This window comes from Nesoenas mayeri (assembly GCF_963082525.1).
Source record: "Nesoenas mayeri genome assembly, chromosome: 3".
In the NCBI taxonomy this organism is placed as follows: Eukaryota; Metazoa; Chordata; class Aves; order Columbiformes; family Columbidae; genus Nesoenas; species Nesoenas mayeri.
Window position 1 is genome coordinate 11097302 of NC_137544.1, and position 21495 is coordinate 11118796.

A 21495-nucleotide genomic window follows, 5' to 3' on the forward strand; every position below is an offset into this window, starting at 1 on the left:
CGGAAGCGGAGGAGCGCGAGCGTGGGGTGAGCTTCCGGCGGCCGTTGCCAGGGTGACGCGGTTACCAGGGAGGCCGCGCCGGGCTCGCCGCCGTGAGGAGCGGTGCGGGTCGGCCCCCCGCGCCCGCCGCTCCTGCAGGATGTTAATCTACCTGTATAAGAAGGTGCTCCTGGGACGTGGAGGAAAGTCAGGGTGGCGGGGGACAGGCAGCCCTCGGGGCAGGGGAGGGCAGAGGCCTCGGGGCGCTGAGGGGACTCTCGGGCTGGATTTAGTGGTGCGGCCGTGGGCTTGGGCCCTGCCCGGAGTGTTGCTCTGCCTGCTCCTGCCTGCGCCCTCTCGGCCTGGGCTTGAGGGTTTGGGTTTCCTTGGACGTCCAGCTGTCTCCTCAGCCACTGCTCCCCCACGAGAGTCTGGACGTGGCTCTTCAGCTGGAGACCAGCTCGTAGCAAAGACCTGCACACTGTGTGATTCCTCGCACCTGCTTTGTTGCTCATGTCACCTTCTTTGTGCATCTTTGAAGATGTCCCGTTATTATTATTTGCCGCATATATATTAATTTCCCTTTTCTCAAGTGCTGCATTGGAGTTTCACTACAGCTTGTAATGCTAATTGTCTTCTGTGTCTTTTTGCATGTACTGATCTGTCAATAGAAATTAGTTTATTTTGTTTCCTAGCACAGCTGTCTTTGAGATGTTCAACTAGAATACTTTAAAATAAAACATGAGTCTTACAACTATGTAGAGATACAAAATATTTCTTTTTCAGATTGCAATTCCTGGTAATGTTCGATTAAGATCTATTGCCTGGAGTAAGGACCAAGGTTTCATAGCCTGTGGTGGGGACGATGGGTTACTGAAAGTTTTAAAATTAGAAACACAGACAGGTAAATGAATTATTTTTTTTTTTCATTTTAAGAATAAAATACACCACACTTGAGAATTCTGAAAGCATAACTCCTTCTGCAAGTTACTTGACAATATTGCTAATGTTTTCAATCTGTACATATTTGTGTATTGGCGTAAACATCAAATATGCTCTCACTTTTTTTTTGTTTTTAACACTCTTTTCCTCCAGCTTCTCTTACATGGCACACATGGAATTTATCTACTTATTATTATCTGCTGAAGTTATCTTCTTATTTTTTGGGGGGCATATGTTTAATTGTTATTCTTTTTGTATAGGCTTCCAGTTTATTTTGGAACTTATTTCATTATTTCTTGATTTTGTTTGTTCTACCGTCTTAATAGTTTTAGGGAGAAAGCTGTGTAACTTTGTTTTTAATGAATATGTTTCAAGAAAAGGAAAATCTAGCATGTTTTTAAAATCTTTTAAACCTGTTTTATTTTAACAATGTGATACCCATGATTTTTGTTGTGATGAGGTTTTTTGTCTGTTTCACTGGTATTTTTTCCTGAAAAACTGCCAGACCATAAAGATTATATTAATTTGGATGCCAGAGACAATGCAAACACATTGAACTGAGGGGTGGAAAATTCATCCTGCAGTTACATTTTACGTACTTTTAGGTGAATAATTTGATGTATTGAAACAGTGATTAGAGCTGCAGTATTGATAGAGACATAGTAATATGTATACTTTATTAGGTTTATTTTATAGGTATTTTTGTTATTTTTAGATGAAGCAAAAATAAAGGGAATTACAGCTCCTAGCAATCTTTCTGTGAATCAGCATCTTGACGGTCATAGTGGTAAGTATCATTGAGCATTTAAGGAACATTTAATTAGAATTTTAAAAATACAAGATTTTGTGAAGGTAATAGCATAATTTTGCTATAACTTTTTGTTATGAGCCTGAAATAAAGATTATCAGTATTCAACTCAGGTATATAACAGCTTGGCTATCTATTTTTATCAAGTTATCTGATGAAAGACCTACAGTCACTCTTTTATATCTGTGAGTGAATTATTGGGTGGAGAATCAAACTGATCTGGCCTTACCTCAGTTCTCCTGGCTGATACCGTGTGTGTGACACAGAATGCACGCTGCACAAACCAAGCTCTGCTCTACCTGTTACAATTTGAAGTTTGCTTATGGTTTTTGAAGGTTGAGTCTGTGAACTTTGACATTACAGCCTCACTTGTGTTTTGTATTATCCAGGCTTTGCGTTTTCCGAATTATTTGATCCGCATTGATTATCCTGAGAAGGAAGTATTGATTTCTATTTAAGTGGATGCTGCTATTTTTCTTCCCCTTCCCCTTTCCCTTTCCCCTTCCCCCTTCCCCCTTCTCCTTCCCCCTTCTCCTTTCCCCTTCCCCCTTCCCCCTTCCCCCTTCCCCCTTCCCCCTTCCCCCTTCCCCCTTCCCCCTTCCCCCTTCCCCCTTCCCCCTTCCCCTTTTTTCTTTTTTTTTTCCCTTTCCTTTCCCTTTCCTTTTTCTTTTTTTTTCTTTTCATCATGCAGTGCTTCTGGAATAGTACTTGTTAACTCTGACTTCAGAATGGTTAGTCTGGATAGTATGGACATTTTAATCAGTTGTGTGGGACTGGGATATATTTTTAGGTATTTACATAAAATATCATAATACATTTGCTCCCACACATTTGTTCACATGCTACCTTGGTACATGACAGATGAAGAATTCTTTATAGCAGAAGAGAAAAATAGAACTGATGGGCGGTTGATGCTGGAATTGCTGAGTTAACCAAACAATGATGTTCTACTGCGTTTAAAAAAAGAAAAAGAGAACAATTTTATTTTACACTGTATTTATAAAGTTTTAAACTCAGTACGATAAGCTAAAATGAGAAACGAGACTAAAAACTTTCTTAAGCATTTTTTTCTAGTGACACATATGTGGATAGGACTGTGTTGTTTTTTTGGTTGGGGTTTTTTTGTTGTTGGCTTTTTTTTTTTTTTGGATAGTGTCTTTGAAATTTACTTATATGTTATGGTGGCCTTACATTTTCTTCTGCAGAAATAGAAGTGAGTTTGGTAAACTTGATCTCTGTTAAATAAGTCTTTATTTTCCCTTTATTGGCAAATTACAGAATGTGTACTAAGTAGACTGCAGTATGGTATACAGATTAAGTTTAGAGAGGTTAGAAAACAGGCTATAAAAGAGTAGTCTGTGAAAGTAAAAACTGAATGCAGGGAAATTAGACAGTGAGGAATTAAACTCTTGCATGGGAAATGCTAAATGTTTATCATCTGTGGACAGTGAAATATGAAGAGGATGCTAAAATCCTTACGTTATTTGAAGAAAGGGTCTTTTTACGAGGATTTGCAATTGAAACCTGATAACAGCCACGTTATTTTAGGAGCCAAGTTAAATATGATTGAAAGAATGAATTGTGAGGAATTGAGGTAGCGGATATTTTGAATTAATGTGTGCAATTCTGAAAAAAAGATTACTGTTGCCTTAAAAAAATCCCTGACATTTGGGATATTTTCAGTTGCATTTGTTGATAAAGTTTGTGACTGAAATGCTGAAAAATTGAAAGAATACAGAGGAAAAGGATGACCAGTGGTGAGGGCGTGAAAGAGTGTGATGCTTGAGGTGGCCAAGTTCATATCCAGTGTTGAACTGATGAAATAAGATGCTGCTTAGAAATGGTTTGAACATGATTCAAGACAAGTCAAATATTTATGAGTAGGATCCCGCATGAGACTCGAAAGTCTGAAGGAATTGTGTGTAGAGTGCTTTTTTGGGTAATTGTGAGGGAGATTTTGTTTTGAAAGTGCAGCACTACTGAAGATCAAACTACTAAGAGGAAGAAAATGCAAAACTTCTTGCTACAGTAAAGTTTTGTCAGCTTCCAAAGCTAAGTCAGAGGTGATAAGAAACTGTAAAACTGTGATTTGACTTTTGTGTATTGAAGCAATATTTGGAGAGGAAGTTACTCAAGTGGGTGATTACAGAAGCAAAAGGAACTATTTAGCAGAATTTTGGAAGAGGAAATGAGTGATACTGAAAGAATACCTAATATGAAATCAAAGTCAGCAGTGTATATTTCTGAAAAGCTCCAGGTTAATTAAGTTGGAAGTGGTGTTTTTTATTAACTTGTTTAAATAATGTAAATTTAAAAAAAAAATGTGTATAATTTTCTAGGTTCTGTGAAAGTGGTGGCATGGAATGAACAGTATCAAAAACTGACTACCAGTGATGAAAATGGACTCATCATTGTGTGGCTGCTGTATAAAGGTATTCTACAGGACAAATTAGAAATGAGATAATATCCCATGTTGTGAGAAATGTTATTTCTTTTTTTCCCAGCAATTTTTACAATTCTTCTTCAGTCTTTCATAAAGCTCAAAATAGATTTAAAACAATTTCCAAGATTTTATTGTAATGCTTGTCTACATATTCTGACTGGAGTGGAATATAAAAAGGCATTTATCCTGCAGAACTACCTTGGGAAAAGATATCAGTGCTTAGCTATATACTTGGTGAACTACTCTACATTTCTTATTTTCTTATCATTGTTACTTTATTCCCTTGGAGGAAAATAGTATAGTGAACAAAAATTAAAAAAAGTAGCAGTGTTTCTTTGTGTAGGTTCTCTTCTGGGTATCATTGTAATATTTAAATAGTTCTGCAAAGTACATCAAACACAGACATGTTGGTAGAACTACAAGAACTTAGCAACCCCGCTTAGAACACCAGTTAAATACTTTCATAAAAACAAATTTTTAAAATGTTTAATTAAGGCAGTGAACTAGTATGATGAACCAGTGTACTGTTGTAATTGGCTTTTACTGTTCTTGACCTTTTCACATGTACGTATACTTCCAAATTCATTTGGAAACCAGTAAACCTCTCAGTCAGATTAACCACCACCCAACACGTGGTAAAGAAAACCAAAATAAAGCGTTTACTTTTTGTCTTGGGGATTTTTATTTAGTGAAAAATGGAAACAAAATCTGAGCTTAGCTTCTTATTTCAGGAATAAAGAATATAACTTGGTGAGTCTTTCTGCCTAATATGTGGTGGCTACTATCACATAAATCATCTCTTAGTTTTGGAAAAGAACCAGAAAATTACTTAATACATATTAATATAAAAGATGATTGTTCCCTCCATTTACATTTCCTAGTGTTTTGTTATCATTTCTGAAATTACATAAGCACGGATCTCTTCCTCTAGGGCCCTTCTCGGACTTTGGCTCCCCTCTCCTTTTCCTCATTAGTCAGCTTCTTTTGGAAATAAGTAGCTCACGTCTGAACACCGTGTTACACAATAATTATGTTTGAGTAGTCTGGGGGACACTGTAGCATAATCTTGCTAGAGTTTTACTGAAAAGGCAGAACAACTTTCTGTTTAATTCCTTTCCAAAACTTACTGCTTCTGCAGCTTTTTGTTGTATATTATGTTGCAGAGTCATATGTAACCTACTGTTTCATGTTTAGTTATCAGCAGACCATTCTCAGGTTTCTCCATTTCATTTAACACCTAATTTGATTGCTTGGTAATTTTTATAAACTTTTAATATGTATTTTATTTTATTTTATTTTATTTTATTTTATTTTTTTTTATTTTTTTTATTTTATTCTTTTTTACAACTTCAGAAATTAATATTGCTAGGAAATGTCATTATTATCCTATTTGCACATAATTTTACTGTTTGAATTCAGTGTCTTGCATGTACCTTGTATCCACTAGAGGTTTATCAAATCAGAATATAACTCAGATTTCGTTCACTGCTAATAGGTGCTTGGTATGAAGAGATGATTAACAACAGAAATAAATCTGTTGTTCGAAGCATAAGCTGGAATGCTGATGGACAAAAGATTTGTATTGTATATGAAGATGGAGCTGTGATTGTTGGATCAGTGGAAGGTGAAATTTAAGCTCTACTAACTGTTGTATTAGATAGCTTTTGTTTTCAACATTATGTACATAGTGGCTCTGTTTCTCTAGATAAATACAGCTAATAGTTATTTTCTAATTGTTGCTTTTACTTTCTTTAGCTGTTTTTGTTTTCACATTGGTGGCTTGCATCCTATTTTAAATTTTGTGGTATGTTTACTAAGTTAAATCAATATTCCATTACAGGCAATCGCATTTGGGGAAAAGACTTGAAAGGTATCCACCTGTCCCATGTGGCCTGGTCCTCTGATAGCAAAGTTTTAATTTTTGGAATAGCAAATGGAGACATTCACATTTATGACAGTCAAGGAAATTTTATTGTAAGTTCATGGTGGTATAATAAAGGTATTAACTTCAACAGGCATAAAAACTTACTTCCTCTTAATTCATTTCTTGTTTGTTTGTTTCATTGGTGGACTTCAGTACTGAGAACTGGACAAGGTCTTGTACACAAAGTTTGTATTCAAGATTTATACAACTGCAGCTTTATAATGTAAATATTTATTTCTTTATAGCTGACAGAATATCGCATCAACTAATACCTTTTTGCCTTGCAATAGTTATTGAAAATGTACAAATATTTATGATAGCACTAATTGAGCCCTCCTTGCTGTGATCCAGGTGCACTCTTATCTTTCAGAAAAAGCTCTTACCTGTGTTACCAGATGTACAGGGCTAATTATTACAGAAGTAAACTTATTTAAATAGTATTCTAATTTGAACACTTGTTTTTTCAAATTACTTTTATATATTATTCTAGAGACTTTTATCAATAAAAAACAGATAGAGGGTTTCTTTTTTTAAAAAATCTCATGGCCAGGAGTGGTCTGAACTTACTTCTATTTTTTGCAAAGTTTCAGTAAGGTTCCTTGTATGTTTTCTTTGTTTTTAAGTTACTTTTCAAAGAATGAAAATGCCAACATTAAAGTACTTCTTTGTAGTTAAAATATATGTTTACATATGTCTCATCCGTCATTGAATAAGGGAAGTTTTTCAAATTCTTAAAATTTTGAGAATGTGATAATTTTTCTTGGCTCAGGAAAAAAAAAATGCATAGACATCTGGTCTTCTGCAAGGTATCAGTAGGAATCTAAATTGTTCTTCTAAATAGCATATTGTATATGACTTTAAATAATTAACCCTTCTTGTCTAGGTGAAAATGAAAGTGAGTTGTTTGGTTAACGTAAGCGGGCCATTCGAGATCGCTGGGATACACTGGTATCATGGCACAGAAGGTTACGTTGAACCAGATTGTCCTTGTCTTGCTGTCTGTTACCAGAATGGAAGATGCCAGATAATGAGAGATGAGAATGACCAGAGTAAGTAGAATATGAGGGCTGCTGGTTACTGAGCTACTCTCAACCCAAAATGTGTACTCATGTTTATATTCTTCATGTTTATTCCTTAAAAACTAGATCCTGTTTTGATTGACACCGGTATGAGTGTAGTATGTATTCAGTGGAACCATTGTGGAAGTGTGTTGGCGGTGGCAGGCTCCATAAAAGCAACTCCTCAAGATGTAAACATTGTGCAGTTCTATAATCCGTTTGGTGAGGTAAAAATGTTTAATATACTTAAATAACTTAAATGCTTTTTTTATCTCGGTATGTTTTGTCTACATGGTCATTACTGGTGGAATTTGGATGCCAAAAGGTAGGTGTTTAGTGTGTTTAATGTGCTTTAAGGTATCTAGGATATCCACCTGAATCTGGAAAGATGACACAGGACCAGATTCCCTTCTAGAACAGCAAGTTAGTGCCCAGCTTGAAAAACTGAGTGCATCTCATAAAACACTAAATAATGAGGTATGCCTAGTGTCTAACTTCGAACACCTAACTCAGATACCTGAGTTCAGACTGTAGTCAATGAGCGATTTGGAATGTTTAGGCAGCAGTTAAGATGCTAATTTAACATTTGGGTATCAAATCTGGAAGTACTTGTCTCTCTCTACTGGCAGTGTAGGAGACACAGGAATCTCTAGATTAGGAGTTTAAAATAATGCAGTGAATGCTGCCCTCTATTTTTATGGAGTCACTAAAACTGAGAAAGCGGCATCTGGTATCAATAAAAGCAATGACTCAGAAACCTCTCAGAAGGTAAGCTGTTTCTAATCTTTGTTTGTCTGTTGGGGATAGATATTGTTTTAAATTTTTTTTTTGTAGCACTTCCTGTCTTTTTTACAAGATGTTAAATATTAAACAGTCGAGAGGCAACTTTCCTATATATTTTTGTTCATGGTGCTACTTGTGCCTTACAGAGTAATTTTGGGTAATTTTGCTTTCCTTACCAGTAATGTATCTGGGAATCTGTAAGTTAATGTTGGGTATCAGCGTGAGGAAGTTTGTTTCTTGTACAAAGGAAGAAGTCACCAGTCCCGAGGTAACTGTGGTAATGACAGAACTGTGAGCTGTGCTGGGAAATGGGTTCAGATCCAATGTCATCTCTGGGGGTTTCCTTAGTTGGAAGCATTAAATGTAACCAAAGGATTTGACAGTTACGTTGTTACAACTCTGGTTGCTGATGTCCTTCAGATTAACTGAAACAAGTGTTCCAGATTCTGTATCTAGTGTTTAGAAGTAAATTCTTTAGATTTTTAGAATTGCTTTGTACTATTTCTGGTATTCAGGTGCTGACTTAACTTTTTGGAAGATGGTATCTTCTGTGAACAATGTGTGATGAGTATTTGGATTTAGTATTTACATCTGATCAAAGACATGTAATAGGTACTAAACTGTTTAAGTTCATTGATAAGAGTTTATTTTGGCACAAAGTTATGCCCTCAAAAAGAAAGTTGGATCTAAGCATGAGTGTTCTGCTCAGTAAAATGTTTTATTATTTAAAAGCCTAAGATTATGCTAAATCTTACAGTAAATAGTAGATGAATATATCATTTATTATATACATCTATATTATTTGCAAACAAAAAGCTTCCCACAAATAAGTGCTCTGTGGGACAAAGTTTACAGTTTTTGAAAACATTTTATTTCAGTTGTTTCCTTCATGCAGCTTCAAATTCTACAGCAAAATAAAGGTATAAAAAAGAAAGTGTATTTCTTTGCTAGCTCTTCAATTGTAAAGGGATATCTAACTGCCTTTCTTAGACTTTTTTTGAAAGAGAACAGAGCAAAGGAGAAAGTCCATTGCCTCACTGCAAATGGTGTGCCTCTGCAGCTGATTCATTGTGCGCTTTTGACATAGATGGAGTTATACGTCTTCATTTGTTTAAACTATCAGCTGTGGTTTTAAGGGTGTTATACATCAACTGACTGATATACTTCCAGCATAAGTGAAACTTCTGAGGCATGTCAGGTGTCAGTACAGTTGTAGTGTTTATTTTAGTAGTGACTGAATTTATAAAGGTGATTCGAATTACCAACCAAAGGAAAAAAATGTTTATGCTGTCATTCTGTATCTCTTATTTATTTTTGTGTGTTTGAACTATCACTGGGTCCTGTTTTTTCTTTCTCTCTGACAAAAAAAGAATTGAGGCAAAAGAACGCTTTATGGTAATCTATGTTAAATATCTCGTTCACATGTGTATTGTAATTTGGGAGGCATCATGGGGTAAAGAAGATTTATGTTTGGTTTTCATCAGTTATCAAAACTATTGTTATGTATTTTAGAGTAGTTTTCCTATGATAAATTCAGAATATTTGTCTTTCCTTTTTTTAAACAAGCATTTGCGCACACTGAAAGTTCCTGGCAAACAGATATCAGCCTTGTCTTGGGAGGGAAGTGGACTGAAAATTGCATTAGCTGTCGATTCTTACATATATTTTGCAAACATTCGTCCAGATTACAAGGTATGTAGTAATGTGGCACCGTAGCAATAAGTTTCCTGTTATTTATTCTCTTTCTGGATGGGTAGAAAAAGCAGCTTTCTCTAATACATAAATCAATGCTTAACTTATGATTATTGCCTGATCAACACTACTGACTTGAAGTTTTAGTGGAGTGTGTTTGCCTTGCTGATGGAATGAATTAGCCATTGCATTTGTGATGATTTTGTGATTTTATTTTCATTATAAGGAAACATGCTTCGTTAATATTAACAGAATTGGGCATGATTCTAAATGTGGTAGTAATTAGAGCTGTCATGTTGTCACACAACATGGATTCCAATGTTTGCATTGCTGTTTGGTTAAACTGAGTGGGCTCAGACAATGGCACTTATTTGAGCCTTAATTTTACTGTCATTTTTTTTGGTGGTGAACTACTAGTTTGAACAAGGAAAATTGTATAGAAACCTAAACAGTAGAAATGAATGCAACCTGATAAGTGTACTTTCTGCTTGTATTTGAATTCCCAATGCATTTCTTACAAGTGTGTATTCAGCTAATTTTAAATAATGTTTATATCTTGCCTACCATATGGGGTGTTTTGTTTGTTTTTAAAGAATTAGGACTATTTCACTTAAATTTACGGTTTAACAAAAATAGTGATTATTGCCCAGTCTACACTATTGTGTACTTTCTTTTTTCCCCAACACAAGATATGTTCTTTAATCATCAATGTGTAACCACTGTGATTAAAGAGACAGAGAGTATAATGTCAGGAACATGCTGCAGTTATGTTGAAATGTATTGTTCCACTCATTTGTGAAAAATCATTGGTCAGGGAGTTATAAACACAAGTCTGCTAGGAAGCAAACTCAAATAGTTTGTTGTAAATCTGCTGGAAAAGACTTTGGAAATTTGAGCCGAAAATTAATCTTGCAGGAAATGCTACCTAATGTTTATTCTGGGAAATGTGCAACAGCTGGAACACAGCTTTTATTGCTTTTCCTTAAACTCATCAGTATCTAAGAGACTATGTGTATTTCAAGATCTGGCATAGTTTGCAAATGAATAATGTTTTTGAAACCTTAGTTTTAGAAACTGCATGTGTAAGCTCTGTCTTTTTTTCCTTTTGCATATTTAAAGTGGAAAAGGATGTGGTCAAATTAATTTATTTCTGCAGCACATAAACTCTTAACCTGTTGGTAGTATATTCAGTTTCAATGTTAAATATTTTTATGGTGAATGATATCTGTTGTCCTTCAATAAATAATACACATTACTACCTCTATCTTCTTTCTGATTATATCAGTAACTCCCTTTTAGGAACTGGATATTTTAAAAGGTGACACTCATTAAATGGTAGCAATTCAAAGCTGTCATTAGCTTAGTCTGGATTGGAATTAATGACCTGGAGATTAAGTGTTAGTAGCACATTAACAATCTGCTAAATATTCCAGTTTCCTGTATTTTTCAAGTGTTATCATAATAAGAAAAAGGAGAATCTAAAATAATATGACAGTAAAAACTATGAATTGAGCTGATCTTCTTTAAACTATTCATAGTTTGCATCATATCTTTTTGGAGTTTTAGTACTGATTTAGAGTCTGTAGCTCTAGTTACATTTCTTCAGGTATATATTACCTTGTTCAAATCTACATCGGATTTCACTTTATATCCTCATCTTCTGGCATCCTTTGCTGCTTCTTGAAATCAGTTTTAGATCTGACAAACATGATTTACAGTTTACTGACTTGTTACCTCATAACTTACTCCTTTCATATAAATTTTGAATACTCAGAATAGTATAAGATCCAGTTTGCATCTCTGGGAAGGATCCTGTGGGTAGTGTGCTCTTGGTTGTCCAGAAACGACCTTTATTCCAATCCTTTTATTTATTTTCCTGTATCCAACATGAGCTTGATTTTCTTGAAAATCCAAGTAGGTCATATTAGTTGGGTCATCTTCATTAGCATGCCTTTTGCCTCTCTGATAAATGATAAAAATAAATGAATGAGGTACAGCTTCCAAGGCTAAAAGCATGATGACTGTCCAGTGTGTTGTATTTATCTATGTCCATCTAACATTAGAGTTCTGACAATTTATTATCTTTCAGTTTATAAATCTGCCCTGAAAGTTCTTTTGCTGATACTTTAGTTTATTGCCTTAGTTTCATTCCTGGTAGAGTGATGTAACCCTTCTGCCTAACTCTCTAACAAGCTTTCTTTTCTCTCTAGTAAATGCTAATACAGAAAATTCTATTAATTTTTCTACAATTGCATCATCATCCTTAAGTGGTTTGCTTTATATCTCAGTTGTTTGTCAGCTTCACCTCCTTTCTGAGATATTTTCTGATTCTGCTGTGTTAGAAAGGGTTTTCATTATTAATTTCTATAATTTAAGTCAGTTGAATGCAATAAAATAGTATCTTCATGGTTTTTACAGTATATGGATATTCTATTTCTTCTTTTTTACAGTATATGGATATTCTATTTCTTCTTTTGCCTTTTTGCCCTTTCTCTGACTTGTTACGTGAATTAATTATGTTCTGCTGGGGGAAGGGAGGGTTTTTATCATCTTGCTAATGTGGAAGAGGTGATGTGAGTTATTACAGTGCTCCAACATAATTGCTTATTTTTGTCTGCTTCGGGAATTCCACTGTTTGAGGTGTTTATTATATTTCCCTTGGGAAATGAACTTTGGGTTTCCAAATCAATGGTCATTGAGCAAGCATTTTCATGGCAAAAACCATCATCACAGTGGGTATTTCTGTGTATGTGCTGAAAAAGGAAGAAACGAGGGGAAATGAGATCTTGTCACATTTTGAGGTTGATCCTCCAGTTCTGATTGTGACAGGTTATTCTGCATGATGGGAAGGATTCTTTTGCCAGTTTAATAATATGCAAATAACTTATTACCAGAGCTCTGTTCACATACTTTTAATAAGTCAGGTCATTGTTTGACATATAAAAACATTGAATGCTGATTGTGTATATGAAATAAGCACTTTCTGTCATAGCTATGAACATTTTATTATTGAATTTCTTATAATTTCTGATAGGCTTTATCAAATTTTTCTCTCATGGCAGTGGGGTTACTGCTCCAATACAGTTGTTTATGCATATACCCGACCTGATCGTCCAGAATACTGTGTAGTCTTTTGGGACACAAAAAACAACGAGAAGTATGTGAAATATGTCAAGAGCTTGATTTCCATAACAACTTGTGGAGACTTCTGTGTATTAGCAACTAAAGCAGATGAAAATCAACCTCAGGTAAAGTCTTTCATTTTTCACTTGAAATGCTCAGTGCTTTACAGCCAGAATAAGATGAAATGTAAAATTCTGAAGCTGTCTCAGAGCGTGTCATTCAGTTGTTATTTGACAGACTGGCACTTGAATGGACTCAGGGTTTAAAAACAAAGAACCCCAACAAAAAACAAAGTAATAGCAAAAATGTGCAGAACCGATTAACTGCCTCTGTATTTTAGCTTCTCGTAGCCATTAGTAACTTACTGAAAACCGCAGCCTTCTAGACTAATATTTCTTCAGAAATATTTAGAACAGTTTTTCAAAGAAAAGGTAAAAGCAGGAAAGCATCAGAATAACAAATATTTAATCAGCCAGAAGTGGAAAAAGGGGAACTTTTTAGGTGATATAAATCACACATTACTACAAACGGCTCTGTTTGTTTGTTTATTTACATATTTTAAATGTAATGACAAATGATATGATAAAATTATCCTTTGGATAATTTCTGCTTGGTTAGCCTCATGCTAACTAACTGTTACACAGTTTTTCGTACTGTGTTCACCTCTGAATTATTTTCTGTATCACTTGTATATTGCTTACCAAGGAGGAGAATGAGACGGAGCCAATTGGTGCAACGGTAAAAAAAATGCTTTAATACTGCTTTTTTTGATTGTGCAATAAATGGTGTACTGTCACATGGAGGGAAAATACAGTATACATGGCCAACCATTTGATGAAATTGAGGGCAATAAAATGAGATTTTTCTGGGTTGTATTCTTAAAGTAGGAAACAAACAGTAGAGGGACTTCAGTGTAACTTTCTTTATCATAAATAAGTGATTTAATTTTAGCATCTGAAAATTACAGATAATAAGCATCTTTCAATTATTTCTAAATGGCTCCGGTGTGATTATTAACACTGTGGGGGGTCAGCTTTTAGGAAATGAAGTGAACAAGCTTATCCTTTGGGTAGCAGTTCATTAGAGTTGCTTTCTAAAAAACAGGTTGTTTTACAATAGATTTTGGTTATTAGAATTGTGATTTCAAGATGGCAGAATGCACAGCCATGGCTGCTGGGGCAAAAAAAGACTTAATTTCATCAGGAACTGTTTAAAGGTTCTGCAAGTGGATGGGAATGTCAGTAAGTTACCAAGAACTTGCTGCTGATACCCATAGCAAGGCCTGAGCTTTCTGCTTTGATCCACTCACGCGATGTAAACTCCCTTGTCCTGGCTCATGCAGCCTCTTGGTTGGACACTGTTACTCCATCACCCCATGGCAGTCCCTGAGCTACTGACTTAGAGTCTCAGAAATAAGTAAAAAGGGCATGAAAGAGAAAGTGATTAAAGAGTGAATGTTGGGGTAATTTAGCAGAGAAGAACTGATATAAACAAAATGGAAACAAACAGTAAATAGTTTTAAAAGCCAGGTGTGGTTTCCTGCAGACGTGGAGGCTCAATGTATTTTTTGGAAAAGAAAAATTTGAGAATGCTGGTGGAAAGTTTTAACTCATGCACAAAGAAATAAACTATTTTTGAGAGGTGTTTATTGGTGGCAGAACCAGAAAAATAGATTATTTAATTAAAAGAAATCCTTGTTCAGATTGTTTTCTTTGAAGGAATTAAGTTCATACAGTAGCTGAAAACCTAAATTCTGCCATTCTCATGTGATTAATAAGCTGTCAGTCTGTCAGTTTGAAGGGTTAAGCTGTATAGTTGCTGTAGTCTGCTACCACAATTACATTAATTGTTCGGGACTGAAAGAGCTATGAAGAACTAATCATCTTCCATTTCCTGGAGAGTCAGAATAACAGCTCTTAGGTGATAAAAGTTTTGGCAGCACTGTATTTTATTGTATTTTTTAAAATCTAAACACTTTACAGTAGAATTTGCTAGTTCATTTCCACACTTCTCATTCAAGACTTTCTTATTTTCCCATGCAGTCATCATAAAGCTATCTAATCCTTGTTTTAGGTTTAAAAAAATAAATTTTGTCAGCAAGCATGCAATTAAATAAATTCATCGTGAAGCATTGGTGTCTGGATCAGTTCTTGTTTATTTGCCTTTTCCTGAGTTTAACAGACCAATCTGAGGTATCTGTGCTACGAAAGCCTTCCCTAGCAGGATTACAAGATGGGCAAAGCTAATGAAAGTCATCAGTTTTGTAGTATCTGTGATGGGGGAGGGATGTAGCCTTATTCACAGTTCTCATGTTGTAGCCCTCTTGAATGTTCAAGGAGAACAAGGAGAAAAAGGGTCCTAACCTGTGGGAGCTACCAAGGCGATCTATTGCAATTTATTAGATTATCCTTTGCATGAGCAGCTGGGAGATAGTTGAGTCACTGAAAAGTTGCTGGTGTATCCTATTAAATAATTGTAGTAGGGTGTGAGCCCCACAGACCAGGGGTGAGACACTGGCTGTGTTGCCCACATGTTACCTGTGGACCCCGCTGGTGGGTACCTCCTGTGTAATTTTTTTTGTCTGGTAGATTTGCTCCTTCACTTAAAACAGCTGGTCATTTTCCTGTTCTGTGTTTGTTTATAGCGCAAATTGCCAAATGTCTCATTACTCTCATGCTTATGCTGCTTTGTATTTACTGCAATCACGGTCTCTGTTTTCTGTTGCTGATCAGTGTTAGATTGTGTGAAATGTGGGTTATGAGATATGTGTTCATAGAAAACCTTATACAGCTTACTAATTTTCAAAAAATGTGGTAGTAATGACACTTGCTTTTATTTCCATACAGTATGTGCTGGTTCTCTGCAATTCCATTGGCACTCCCTTGGACTCAAAATATATTGATGTTGGTAAGCAACTTGCAGTAGTCTTATCTGTTTGTTGTTTGTTTTTCCTAGACTTCATAATGAATTTCTTATGCAAGTCTGTTGTTCAATTAAACAAACGCTGTCTGGTAAGACCCCTTGCATCCAAATGTTGTGACCTTCCCTTCTATATGTGGTTGTAACTATGACTTTATATTGGCTTGTCACTTCTACTTCGGCTCTCACTGAATGTAATAAACATGTAATCAGGGATTCCTGTGTTACGAACTGCAATTTGTGTTGGTAAGATAGAAATGATGAGGAAAGTAAGATGAAGAACTGTAAGATAAGGAAGTAATAACAATTCACAGAATAATATAAGTAGAGAGGAAAAAAAAAAGAACAAAAACAGTTGAGATCATAGAGGTTATTTTCCTCAACCAGTGCTACTAAACAGTTTCATCATATGTTAAATAAGTTTCTAAGTGTCATTTTCTAGCATTGTTCAGTTTTTCAGTGATAACAGGAGGAAATAAGTGGTGAGTCAAATATATATTGTAGATCATAATGAAAATGAAGAGTATCCAGCTCTGATGAATGAGTTTGACTTGTTTGTCCTGTGGAACGCATATGAAGTATGGTTGGTACTTTTTAGTCTCATAATTTCTTTGTTAACTTGATGCCCTCTTGCCACCTTTCACAATAGGGGTGGCACGTCAGAATCTTAAGGAATAAATTGCCCAGGAAATTCAATACCAATACTTTTACAATTCATAGAGGGAAAAGAACCAAACCAAACAACAATTAAAACAACAACAAAAAACCCCAGAACTGAGCACTGAATGTGGTGGGTGAATGATGTGGTGGGTGGTAGTGGTGTGGGTGGGGTGTCTGTTGTGTCCCCCCTGTCCCTTCCTCCCTCCTGATCAGATGTCTATGCTGCATGTGCCTGCTGTTCTCCTGGATTTACTTGACAGGTGGGATTGAGGCAGTGGGAGGAGGATTCAGGGTCTTACAGGGAGTAGCTCATCTCATTTCTACAGCTGACATGTAAAATAAGTTCAGTGAATCATTCCCAAAGGGGTCTTTTTGCTCTCCATTGGGTACAAACAAGCCCAGGGCAACCAGCTCATCTCTGTCAGATATGTCTAAAATTAGGTGAGATGAATCCCACTCAAACAGTCAAAATTAGCTGTGCATGTACACCTCTAACTCTGTATTTAAACTCTTGCATTTTTCTAGTGTTTATCTGAGCTTCTGAAATCTAGCTGGGATAGTTTCATTTATTTACATTATAAACAAAGGTATCAGTTTCTTTATTATTCCCCCATTACAACCTGTCTCCTACAGCTGTCTGTGCAGAAGAAAATAATCTTCTCCAGTGACTGAAAACAGATCATAGAATGTCCTCAGTTGGAAAGGACCCACAAGGATCATCAAGTCCAACTCCTGTCCCTGCACAGGACAACCCCACAGTTCACACCGTGTGTCTGAGGACATTGTCCAGTCTCTTCTTGAACACTGTCAGGCTTGGGGCCGTGACACCTCCCTGGGGAGCCTGTTCCAGTGCTCCAGCACCCTCTGGGTGAAGAACTTTTTTCTTATGTCCAACGTAAACCTCCCCTGGCACATCTTCCTGCCATTCTCGTGGGTTCTGTCAGTGGTCACCAGAGAGAAGAGATCAGTGCCTGCCCCTCCTCCTCCCCTTGTGAGGAAGTTGTAGACCATGAAGAGGTCTCCCCTCAGTCTCCTCTTCTCCAGGCTGAACAAACCAGGTGACTTTAGCCATTTCTCATACAGCTTCCTCTCCAAACCCTTCACCGACTTCATAGCTCAGTTAAAGAGAAATGCTATTTAATTGAAAAATGCTGTTGTTGTTCCAACTGTATTTGAATTGTACTGAAGAAATGAAACAATCTGGAAAAAGCTTCTCTTTGGCTTAACTAAGCTTTCTGCACTCTGCTTCTGTTCACTCCAGTGTCAGAAGGACCAGTTCAGTGCACAGATATACAGTGCTCTTCCCTAGTGTGAGTTCATCTGTGAAAATCCTTCAGCCTCATAGATGGGCAAATACTTGAGGTTAGGAATATTTGCATTTTTCACAGAATTACAGAATGTTAGGGATTGGAAAGGACCTCAAAAGATCATCCAGTCCAATCCCCCTGCTGGAGCAGGAAAACCCAGATGAGGTTACACAGGAAGGTGTCCAGGCGGGTTTTGAATGTCTCCAGAGAAGGAGACTCCACAACCCCCCTGGGCAGCCTGTTCCAGTGTCTGTCACCCTCACTGAGAAGTTCCTTCTAAAATTTAAGTGGAACCTCTTGTGTTCCAGTTTGCACCCATTACTCCTTGTCTTACCATTGGTTGCCACCGAGAAGAGCCTGGCTCCATCCTTGTGACACTCACCCTTTATATGTTTATAAACATTAATAAGGTCACACCTCAGTCTCCTCCAAGCTAAAGAGCCCCAGCTCCCTCAGCCTTTCCTCATAAGGGAGGTGCTTCACTCCCTTCATCATCTTTGTTGCCCTGCACTGGACCCTCTCCAGCAGTTCCCTGTTCTTCTTGAACTGAGAGGCCCAGAACTGGACACAATATTCCAGGTGTGGTCTCACCAGGGCAGAGTAGAGGGGAAGGAGGACTTCTCTCGATCTACTAACCACCCCCCTTCTAATACACCCCAGGATGCCATTGGCCTTCCTGGCCACAAGGGCCCAGTGCTGGCTCATGGTCACCCTGTTGTCCACCAGGACCCCCAGGTCCCTTTCCCCAACACTGCTCTCTAATAGGTCATTCCCCAACTTACACTGGAGTCCTGAAAAACTTCTGTAGTCTCAGGAGCTCAAACATAACAAGCAAGACTTTTATTGCTGTCTAGTGAACATAGGCAAAGATTCAACCTTTATTTTTTAATATATGCATCCTGTAAGGCTCCTTTAAAGTTAGCCCGCCAAACTTACAGAAGGGATTTAAGGTGGAAGTGAAAGCCTGTAAATGCAACATTTTTGGAGCACATTGTGCTGGTTTTATCATAGTTGCTTTCCTTTGAAGATATGTTTCTGTAGAATAACTTGAAATATTTATAATGTAAGGTCAATTTGTGCGATGTGTAGACATTTGTACACATTCAAGGTCTTAATGTACAGTACATCATGCTGTTTATCACAGCTGCAGCTTCTTTGCAGTAGGACGTATAATTATCCCAGTTTGACAGGGTGCTGAACCCAAGCAGCTGGCTGGCTGTGCTGAGGTCATAGAGAGAGAAGGCCTTGTAAAACTTTAAAAGCAAAAGACTTTTCTGTAAATTCTTTTAAGATTCCAGTTGGTGCATAATTTCTGACAAAATCATTATCCTTTTGTCCCATTTATAAATGAAAAAAATCAGCTTTAAATCAATTATCAGGTGAGGGTATTCATTAATAGTTTAAGATATAAGCAGTACAAAAGTAAAATTAACATATATTTTACTTAAGATAATTGGAGAGGTGTTATTGACTTAGGAAAAACACATTATATGTCTGTGAAATTCTTTTTCTTTTTCTTTCTACCAAAGCAGTTTTTCAGGCTAAAGCGATAAATTGCTTCATTGAGTTCTGTCCAGAAAATAAGTTCCTTAGGTAATTTTCCTTTTGAACTCTTGTTCTTGTTTGAGACTTCCAAGTGCCATCTTTCACAGTGGTTTAAAAATACTTAGATTGTTACTTTATTTGATTTTCATAAATACTTATGAAAAATGCCTTGTTATATAGTAGGATGTTTCTTAACAGACCACTTGGTATCTGTGTGCTCCTGCCTGTTCTTTAGTGAGTGCTTTTGACTGCCATGAGTCTAAAACTATGTTTTTTGATTGGCTGTAATCACTGCAAATTGAACACACAATATCTTTGGTGTTTAGGAGACTGCACCTTATTGGAATAGTAATCACCTGGCGCTCTACTGAGCATAAAGATTTTATTCCTTGAGATTTTGGTGCCCTGCTGGTCTCTGGGGCTTTGACCTAATAGGAAATAAATAGTGGAGAAAAAATATGACTATTCTAGGGATGCTAAGTACCTGACAAAGTGTTTGAATAATGCTTCTAAGAATGCGTGTTAAGGCACAATTTGTACAAATTGTTAATTTATAAAATCCGTCACTTCAACTTTCTTTAAACACTGATGGCTGGTTACACTTTAAAGCTTATCCTCATGTTGCTCTTTACTTTGTCCAAGGGCATTTTTCTTCCTGTGCCTTGTTTTTAGGGTCCTTCACAACAGCTAGTGTTTGCTAACCCATAAATTAGTATTTTCTCCACTATCTAGTATTATTACATTCCATCCTGCTAAGGTACAGAAATTAACCATCGGAGTTTCTTCTGTGCTTGTTTCACAGGCTTTCTGTCAAAGTCCTTTCTGAATAACTAAATATAAACTACAGAAGGTTAAATATCTTGTTATATAATATCTTTTTAATGGAAACATAGCAGATGGTACCTGCTAAGAAAATGTCACAGAGACTGGGTTATATCATCTTCTTACATGCGCTTAGGAGCACTGACACGGTGAAATGTTGAGTTATCGTTCACGTGTGTGTTAGTGAAATGACCACAACAGCCTGGTCAGCATACAGGTGAATTAAAGGCAGAGCGCTGGGGTCATGCCCAGGTGTCTCACCTCCTCCTGGAGGCCTTAGCAAGGGTGACTGAACCACACATGAAACAGCACTTGAATTGCTGTTGGAGTTGGTAATTTTAAAGTAAGCTATAACTGGTTTTTAGTATTTCTTTTTATTTTGTAAACCGTAGTCATTCATGAGTTGTCCTGTGTCCCATTCAGTTGGGACAGAGAAAACTTAAAGGGCAGTTATTTCACATGTTGGCATTGGGATGGTGCATTTAATCCTTTTCAGTATTTGATCGCTGAAAAGTAAGGCACCTGTTTAAATGTTTTTCATACATATTTTCAAGGTCTGGAAATCAAGTATTAAGACATTAGTACTGAAGTTAGCTATCTGCAAAATCAGTGGAGATGGCTAGACAATCTAAGAAGTCCAACTTTAGCATGGAAAGCTGCCATGCACTGGAAATGCTGAGCAGAGAGATGTCCAAATCTCTTCCCTCCTTCTGACTGAAAGCACTTGCTTTTCTGTCTGCTTCATAGTCAGAGCGTGAATTCTTTGAAGGGCACTGGTGCCCAAGCGAGCAGCACTTGCTGCTAAAATCAAGGCCACCGTATAAGATGATAATAATTCCTACACTAAAGAAACTGGGTAGTTAAATCAGCTGTCTAGGAAGGGATTCTAGACCTTGCTGAGCCTGAAGGAATTGAAATGAGCATCTTTCCTTTTGCGGGAAAGGACAAATCTCTTCCCTCTCTGCTTCAGCAACAGCCCAGACTTGGAGTGGCTGGGGCTTTCTCTCCTTGTATTGCAGCTGTGCTGCTTCGTATAGCTTTAGGAGTGGAGTGTAGCCCAATGATTAAGGTTCTGAGGTGAGAAGGGGGAATAGAATAGAATAGAATAGAATAGAATAGAATATTTCAATTGGAAGTGACCTACAAAAATCATCTAGTCCCACTGCCTGACTGCTCCAGTGCTGACCAAAAGTTAAACATGTTACTAAGGGCATTGTCTAAATGCTTGTTAAACACTGACAGGCTCAGGGCATCAACCACCTCTCTAGGAAGCTTGTTCTGGTGGTTGACCGCCCTCTGTTTGAAGAAATGCGTCCTAATGTCCAATCTAGACTTGGATTTTAACTTTTAACAGCTTTCTCTGCTAGTATTTTTTGTGTGTGTGTGTTTGTTTGTTTAATGCCTGTCTAGTATAAACCACTAAAACAATTCTAGAAAAAAAGTCCCCTATGCCCTGCTTTCATGCAGTTGTTTACACTATATAGGCAATT

The 21495-nt window shown here is 36.9% G+C and overlaps 1 protein-coding gene across 3 annotated transcripts in view; it reads left to right on the top strand.

Moving 5' to 3' along the window:
* WDR35 (WD repeat domain 35) overlaps nucleotides 1-21495 on the top strand; it is a 44535-nt gene continuing 23040 nt past the window's right edge. For 2 of the 3 annotated variants that reach the window (XM_080342246.1, XM_080342247.1), the window contains exons 1-11: nucleotides 1-163; nucleotides 766-883; nucleotides 1637-1708; nucleotides 4069-4161; nucleotides 5668-5796; nucleotides 6013-6146; nucleotides 6980-7145; nucleotides 7242-7381; nucleotides 9504-9629; nucleotides 12692-12877; nucleotides 15599-15659. In XM_080342246.1, the coding sequence (XP_080198372.1) occupies nucleotides 140-163; nucleotides 766-883; nucleotides 1637-1708; nucleotides 4069-4161; nucleotides 5668-5796; nucleotides 6013-6146; nucleotides 6980-7145; nucleotides 7242-7381; nucleotides 9504-9629; nucleotides 12692-12877; nucleotides 15599-15659 (1249 nt within the window). In that variant the 5' untranslated portion in view covers nucleotides 1-139. Of the gene's footprint in view, nucleotides 164-765; nucleotides 884-1636; nucleotides 1709-4068; nucleotides 4162-5667; nucleotides 5797-6012; nucleotides 6147-6979; nucleotides 7146-7241; nucleotides 7382-9503; nucleotides 9630-12691; nucleotides 12878-13457; nucleotides 13491-15598; nucleotides 15660-21495 lie in introns of all 3 variants that reach the window. The other variant, XM_080342248.1, reaches the window with a different exon arrangement.